General features: G+C 35.4%; 1 protein-coding gene across 2 annotated transcripts in view; it reads left to right on the top strand.

The window, feature by feature from the left end:
- LOC144958688 (advillin-like) overlaps positions 1-8,532 on the top strand; it is a 94,595-nt gene that overhangs the window by 69,657 nt on the left and 16,406 nt on the right. For both annotated transcript variants that reach the window (XM_078890826.1, XM_078890825.1), the window contains 4 exons: positions 4,928-5,026; positions 6,001-6,145; positions 6,618-6,718; positions 8,131-8,268. In XM_078890826.1, the coding sequence (XP_078746952.1) occupies positions 4,928-5,026; positions 6,001-6,145; positions 6,618-6,718; positions 8,131-8,268 (483 nt within the window). The remainder of the gene's footprint in view (positions 1-4,927; positions 5,027-6,000; positions 6,146-6,617; positions 6,719-8,130; positions 8,269-8,532) is intronic.

Here is an 8,532-nt window from a genome sequence, read left to right as displayed (position 1 = left end):
TCTTGTGTGTGTGGGGGTGGGGGGGGGTGAGGTGGAGGGAGGGAGGGAGACAATGCTGTTACTGGTCAAGTACTCATTTTATATTTCAGTTGAGAATGTGCAGAAAAATGGTTGAATATGTGTAGAAAATGTGAGTTAAGAGCTTAGCAAGGACTCAATTTCGTACTGCCTGCAATGGAACTCGAACTCGGCACCTACAGGGCATAAACCCACTGTCATACCTGTAAACCATCTAAGATTATAGACATTTACTGTTATGTTCTACATTTCTAGAGTTTTATTTTAGAAGGCTGTATAAAAACAATTTTGTGGAAAATGACTTTTACTATAGATATTGCCAGACAGAACAAATGGAGTTGAATCTAACAATTTCAATAATAACATAATACATCTTCGTTCTTTAAGTTTATAAGTTAGCAATTTTCAAGACCAAATCTGTTGGTTTGAGAAAAAATCAACTATTGTTGCGAGTGATTCATCTCTCATTCATCTTTCGAGTCAGTCTCGTCTCATTCATCGTGTTTTGTTGACAAAGGGATAACCCAAAATGTACACATCATCTGTCTTCGTAACTTAAATCAAAGCTTCTATTCCATTTTATTATTGTTATTTGTCATAGATGGAAGTCTTTGACTAATCAGTTAAAATGTGTTTTAAAAGATATTAAACTGAAATTTGAAAAATGTTAACATTTGTAATTGGCATAAGGAATAGAACTTTAGATTTTCATCAGTCAGCTTGAATTGTGGTCTACATTAAGCACGTTTCAACGCACTGAATAAGTGCTCTATATACATTTTTATATAATCGAAGTCAAGGTAATATAATATATATATATATAATATATATATATATATATATATATATATATATATATATATATATATAATATATATATATATATAAACCAATTTTCCCCACTGTCTTTCCTCTTAGTTCGTTTTTTATTCATTTATTTTTTAATTTTATATTTTGTTTTGTTTTATTTTTTATTCTTTTATTTTAAAAAGTTATTTTATTATGGTATTTTAACCTGTATACTTGACAGTATTCCATGCTTAGCTATTCTCCTTCTATTTTTAAGCACCATTGCTATTGTTTTCTTTCTTTAACTTTCAATCCAGGTGCTAGCCAGACAATTATCATAAAAGTTATATCATCTATATTCTTCTTTTATCTGTGTATATTTATGACCTTTTTATTTCTATGATTACTATCTTGTTTTCTTTAAAATATTTTATATACGTTGAAACAGTTAGTTTATGTTAAGTAAATGTTTGGTGGACCATGTTTATGTTAAGTCATATTTTTCCTCCTGCAACTTGTGGTGGAAAGTAGTCCAAAATAGACAAGCATCTTATTACAAATACATCAAGCCAATAAATTGACTGTTTCAGATTTTAATTAATCAAAACTAGCTCTCGTTCCATTGGCCTGGATATACTAAATGAGTTGTTTTTTTCTTTATATTAATTTGAGCATTGATATAGTGCAATATCCAATTAAAGTGCTCAAACTTTGCAAGTAGTCCCTAGCCAGTAGCAATGCTTAACGCCTGTTAGGCAATGTCACAATTTGTTTTGAACAGAGACAACGCTGTTAACGGCCAGTTACTTATTTTGCACCTGTGTACGGTGTGAGAATGTGAGTAAAGAGCTTTTTCCAAGGACTCAACTAAGTGCTGCTTAGAGTGGGATTAAATCCAGGTCCTTCCGATCCAAAGGCAAGTGTCATACCACTAGACCCCATAGTTGCAAAATATTGACTTGTCTTGGCAATAACATTGATTATGGAATGTATATCTTTTTTGGGTTTTTTTTCAAGCATGGATGAAAGAGGGTAGATGAGGAGGAGAACCTATATATTTCTTACTTTCACGTGCTAATTTGACATGTTCATTACTGAACGTGCTTGATTGGTAGTTATTTTTTTTTTTTTTTTCAACAGCTCGGTAAAATACTGTTAGCTTCTCCCTTGTGATCCTGTCACTTTAACTTTCTGATGTAGCGTAATATCCCTTATACATCTACATGACATGTTCTTTACACAAGGTACTCGACTACATGACATGTTCTTTTCATAATGTACTCGACTGACTGTTATTAAAAAATTTTTAAACAGCTAGGTAAAATGATATTAGATACTTCTTTAACCCTCTCCTTACCAAATTGTCACATTCGTTACGATGCAGACAACATATTTCTTATTCAAATTTCTTTTGTACATCATAAAATTTCAAGAAAATGGACAGTGTGTTGTAGAGCATGTTTTGCTAAAGATATTATGTATGGCAAGAACTTTACTGCTATTGAGTTTGAGTGATAAAAAATCTACTTTTTTGTTAGTTTGATGTGAAGTTTTGGGGAAAATCATGGAAATATCTGGTAAGGAGAGAGTGAATGCGTTGTGAGAGAATGTGATTAAAGAGCTTTTTCCAAGGGCTCAACTAATATGCAGATTTAGAAGCGAGAGAGAGAGAGAGAGAGAGAGAGAGAGAGAGAGAGAGAGAGAGGGGGGGGGGGGAGATTGAGAATGTATGTTTTTATTATTATTATTATTTATTTATCCTGAGGGTCTTTCTGGAAAAAATAAAAACAGAAATGGAATCCTCTGCATTGCCGCTAAGTGAGCGATGGGGGTTCAGTTTCTGTCTCTGGGAAATAAGAATGATAATAATAATATTATGTTGACTGATGGATTAAAGTGGATCTTTCTGGTGTGAGTGCAATGACTTAACTACTCTGCCTCCTATCCCACCCACCCTATGGATATGAATATTTATTGGTGTTATTAATTTATCACATGATGCTTTGTGTTTTTCTCATAGGTGTTAGTTATTGTTGTCGGTGTTGTTGTAGTTTGTTTTGTTGGTGTTGTTGTAGATTGTTTTGTCGTTTTTGTTCTTGTTGCTGCTGGGGTGTTTTTGTTGTAGTTGTTGTTGTTGTTGTGGTGGTGGTGGTGGTGTTTGTGGCGATGATGGTTGTTGTTGTTATTATTGGAGGTCCCAATAGCTCAGTTGGTAGAGCATTCGCTTCACAATCAAAGGGACTGGATCGATCTCGGATGTATTCAAATTTATTTTTTTTCTGAGCCCCCTGTCCAACCAGCAGTGTTGTAGTTGGGTTTGTTATATCTGGTGGAAAGTATAGACTAGCATCCTATCCAAAGGGTAGCAAGCAATTGCTATTGTCCGTTTCACGCTATAGAAACCAGGATAAACTCCGGCTCCATGGGCCTAATGTCCCCGAAGGAAGGAGAAGTTGTTACTTTTGTTTCTGTTGTCGATTTTGTTGTTGTTGTTAATGTTGTTGTTGTTGTTGTTGTTGTTATGGTTGCTGCTGCAGTAGTTGTTTTCACTTTTGTAATTGTTATTTTTTCTGCTGTTTTGTATATGTGTATGTATGTGTGTGTGTGTGTGTGTATAATTATGTGTGTGAGAGTGTTTATCACATGTGTGAGGGTTGTTTTAAAGTGCAGCATAGTGTGGCCAAAATTCTTAACGAAGAGCACCCTGCATGGAACTTCATTGCTTTGCCAGTCAACGATACCAAAAGCTTTGCCGATATTTTAAAATCAATATTTAGGTTTACTATATTATGCATCCTTGTTATGCATGTTTCATTAGAGAGTTGTTATTTAGTCATGCCATATGTTATATTATTATGTTATGCAACGTTATCAATATTCATGTGTTTGTCACAGCATTATTATCACCTCCATGTTCCTGTTTATTAAATATATGTACATCGTTGTTGCCTGATGTAGCCGTGTAGAACTAAATAAGAATAAATGGATTTAATGAGAAAAGAAAAGTATGTTAGACCTAATTCATGTCAGTGGAATATTCCATCATTATCATCATCATCATCATCATCATTATCATCATCATCATTATCATCATCATCATCATCATCATCATCATCATCATCATCATCTTCATTACCATCTTTATCACCATCATTATCTGTGCATTATCTGTTAGGGAGGGGGTGGGTGGGAATGGCGGTTAAGAATCTTGTGGGTCTTAAAATTTTGAAATGGTATAGGTTTGGATTCTTTTCAATTTGCCAAGTGGTTCACATAGTGTCTTGTTGTCAACAACAAGGCGCTTAAGAGATTTTAATAAGGTGATAGATTGGAGGCGCTCCAATGTTTAGGATTCAAGTATAGACCACAGCCTTCATTAAACTACAGTCTGGCACTTTCCTTGAAATTTCCTCACAATACAAGGCGATGGTCACCAAAAGAAAGTGAAAAGTGAGTTGTCGTTAGTAGTGCTTAATAAAACAAATGATCTCATTAGTTGTTTTACTGAATACAACTCAATAATCGCTTTCTTTTGGGGATGGTTGCCTTGCATGTGAAGTGATCTGTTGGTACTTGTCAGGCCATGAATGTCTGGAGGCTCCACTCGAACTGCTTGTCAGCAAAATGAACTATTAAGAAAGAACTCTCCTATCATTTTTATGCAGATGATTCTCAAATTTATGATTCTGTACATGCAATAGCATGATTTAAGCAAATTGATAAATAAAAAAGGATTGAATGTTGCTTTGTTGAAATTAAGAATTGGGTGAATCATAACAAACTAATGTTGAATAATGATAAAACATAGGTTTTAATTACCTAAACAAATTAACACCCAAACGATTAATTATGGAACTACTGCTGTTGAATCTGCCACCAAAGTAAAAATCTGGGTGTCTTTTTCGACTATAACCTAATGTCAGATCAGGTTAAACGCCTTATCAAATGCATATACATTGAAATAAAAAGAATAAGTATAATTAGACATTTGGTTCCTTTTAATATAGCTGAACCTCTTATAAATAATGCCTCGGTGTTATCCAAATTAGATAATTTGCAACTCGCTTTTAATTAACAAAATCCTGTAATAATTGTACATTTTATTCTGTTTTAATTTCAGGACTCATTCATCATTGACAACAATCCATCCGGTGCCTGGGTGTGGATTGGCTCCAAAGCTTCACCTAAAGAGAAGAAGGAGGCAATGAGAAATGCTGTGGTAGGTTTTGAGAGAGAGAGAGAGAGAGAGAGAGAGAGAGAGAGAGAGAGAGAGAGAGAGAGAGAATGGGAGAAAGAAAATAAAAGAAGAGAGAAAGAGAGAGAGAGAGAGAGAGAGAGTACGGGAGAAAGAAAAATTGAGAGAGAGAATGGGAGAAAGTAAAAAAGACAGAAAGAGGGAGGAGGAGGAGGGAAGGGGCAGAGAGAGGAGGAGAGTTTGGGAATGAGAGAGAAAATATGGGAGGGGGAAGATAGAAGATGAGGAGAGGTTTGGGAATTAGAGAACAAATATGGATTCTGTAAGATAGCCAAATACTAATTCTTTTATAAATTGATGTATTGCTCACATATAAAATAAATATCTCAATGTTATAATGAAAATGAAAAAGACAGAAAATCTCAAATTTTATGTACATGTACTGATTTGAACAAAATTATATTGATATGGTGTTCAAATGTCCATACATAAAAATTTTTATCCACTGCCAAAAAATGTCATGGTGACTCATTTGTCGACTTGACAAATAAAAGTATGATCGGATATTTGAATTGTTGACCTTTTTGCACCTTTAAAAAAGTTTATTTTATTTTCTCCTAAACAATCCATGTGAGTCCCAATGGCTTAGTTGGTAATCTACTCGGTTCAAATCCAAGGGGACCTATATCAATTTTGAAAGCATTTCAGATATTTATTTGACCCTCCTGTCCACCTAGCAGTAATTGGCTAGTTCTGTTAGATTTAATGGAAAGAACTTTGTGATAGACTTGAAAAATATGAAATGCAGGCAACCGGTCTTGAATGTGAGTCCCTGGTATGGAAGTGCAGTGCTGTATCCACTTGCCCATTTTATTGATAATGAAGAATACTGATGAGAATTAGAATATGTTATTGTGCTGTTCTTCCTTTTATTAATTTCACCATTTTGGATTTTTATTTTCTATCATGGTCTTTACTCTTGCTTTTGTACCCTACAGGGTTTCCTCAAGAAGAAAGGATATCCTTCTGACACCAAAGTGACAAGAGTGGTAGAAGGAGCTGAGCCTTCAGATTTCAAGTGTCTCTTCAAAGACTGGCCACAACCTGCACCCTCTGGGAAAGTTTACATGAAGAGTCGAATTGGTGAGGGTTGTTAGCAAAAGTTAACTCTTTGAGCGCTGGTATTATATACGCATTTCTGTCACAAAATGGCTGACACCTAATTGAGACAGCATGAGAAGGACATGCTATGACAAAGCCACATTCTAATTTGGTGCAAAATTTCTATTAAAATCCCCCCCCCCCCCCCAACCCCAAGGGCCAATTGACTGTTCTGATGAAAGAAATAATACCATTGGTTCAATTTATAGTACTTTTGTAGAAAGTAGGATTGGATTACATTATTATTTTTGCCTTTCAAGCCCGGCCGCACTGTGTGGCCATGGACCAGTAGAACAGATTCTGCTCTGGCCGCACAGTGCGGTCAATGGCGCTGAAAGAGTTAAGCAGACCTGCTTACTACTACAAAGAATTCATCATTATTATTGTCCTTAAATTTCTAACAATAAAACATGATCTGAGCAGTCACATTATGTTCTTCTTTTTGTGTTGCCAGCTAAGACCGTCCAGACCAAGTTTGATGCGGGCACACTTCATTCCAATACATCTCTGGCAGCAGAGACACAAATGTTTGATGACGGATCAGGGAAGGTTGAGGTTCGTCGATAATTTATTTATTTATTAAAAGTTATCGTTAAATCTCCTGTTCAATATATTTTACCATGCATAAAATAATTGTCAAAAAGATTGGCAAAATTTAAGTAAAGTCTGGCAGTTTATTCTTACTGTTTTGGTTTGTTTGTTTTTTTAGATTAATGAATTAAGATGACCCACATTCTGTCAAATGTAACTCAATCTCTCAAAGTCAAAGTCGTATTACGTTTAGGTGATCTATGTGCTGGATATTGAATTTATAACTAAAAATATGAAACTTGGGGTTAATTTGTTTGTTTTTTGTTTTTTTTGTTTTGGATGAGAGTAAACTCTAGACATTGCACAAAACTCTTTTTTTTAAAAACTTTCTAACTTCATCCCGAGACAAGCAATGCCGTTTTAAGACGATGGATCACACAGAGCTGCCAACTGTTCTGATAAAAATAGCGACTGTCCTGACTTTGCAATCTGAGAAAAATTTGAAGAAAAAAAAAATTGGACTTTTTATTATGTATGGAAATGACCCTTGCATGTTCCAGGACAATGCTTTTTTTTAGAAATAGCAAATGAAAACAAGGAACAGAAAAATCTCTATTATTTGTTTTTTTAAAGCTTTTATATAGCGCAATATCCACTAAACATGCTCAAAGCGCTTTCCAAGGGGTCCCTGGCCAACAGCAACACTTAACATGTAGGATGTGACACGACGCACTATTAGGCCATATTACAATTTTTTCAGACAGAGACAACGCTGTAAACGGCCAGGTAGTCATTTTACACCTGAGTACTGTGAGAGAATGTGAGTAAAGAGTCTTTTCAAAGGACTCAACTATGCACCAGCGAGGCTCGAACCCAAGACCCTTTCCGATTCGAAAGTGAGTGTCATGTCACAAGACCACATAGCCGCACAATATAATATACAATATACATAGACATACTGCTATCCTAGGTCATGACAGGGTTTTGTGTTAGGGCATCCCGTTTCAGCTCTTTGGTCACAAATGTTCTCAAACTTTACATATCTTTTAAGAGAGAAGTCTCTGGTTTAATAATTTGTGACAGGTTAAATGTAACCTTAAATCCATTGATATGTGAATTTGGAAATTTGTGGCTAAAATGAATTAAGATATTTTGTCAATGTGTACAGCAGCATTCAATGTGTACAGCAGCATTCAATGTGTACAGCAGCATTCTATGTGTACAGCAGCATTCAATGTGTCCAGCAGCATTCTATGTGTACAGCAGCATTCTATGTGTACAGCAGCATTCTATGTGTACAGCAGCATTCTATGTGTACAGCAGCTTTGTGTACAGCAGCATTCAATGTGTCCAGCAGCATTCTATGTGTACAGCAGCATTCTATGTGTACAGCAGCATTCTATGTGTACAGCAGCATTTTTATCTTACCTCTTCAGATCTGGCGTGTAGAAAACTTTGATTTATGTCCATTGGAAAAGATGCATTATGGGGAATTCTACGGCGGTGATTGCTATGTGATACTCTACAACTACTCACATGCAGGAAGGGAGAAATACATTATCTACTATTGGTTGGTAAGTTTGTTTTTTGTTTTTTTGTTGTTTTTTTTTCATATCTTTACACTTATCTTGATTTGAATGATACCATCCGATAAATGTGAAGATAAATTGGGGCAGCGTGGCTCAGCAGTACAGTCTTTGCTTTGTACCCGAAAGGTACCGAGTTCGATCACCCGCCGCTGCGCTGTGTGGCCTTTAGAAAGTCACCTCGTTATTTTATTTATTTTTATTTTGTAAGGAAGGGGATGATGTTAGGTTTGAATGTATCCAGTCATAAGG

Source organism: Berghia stephanieae, chromosome 13 (assembly GCF_034508935.2).
Source record: "Berghia stephanieae isolate SIO BIC M18660-M18661 chromosome 13, UCSD_Bste_1.3, whole genome shotgun sequence".
NCBI classification, from domain to species: Eukaryota; Metazoa; Mollusca; class Gastropoda; order Nudibranchia; family Aeolidiidae; genus Berghia; species Berghia stephanieae.
This window is presented reverse-complemented; position numbering and strand designations above follow the sequence as displayed.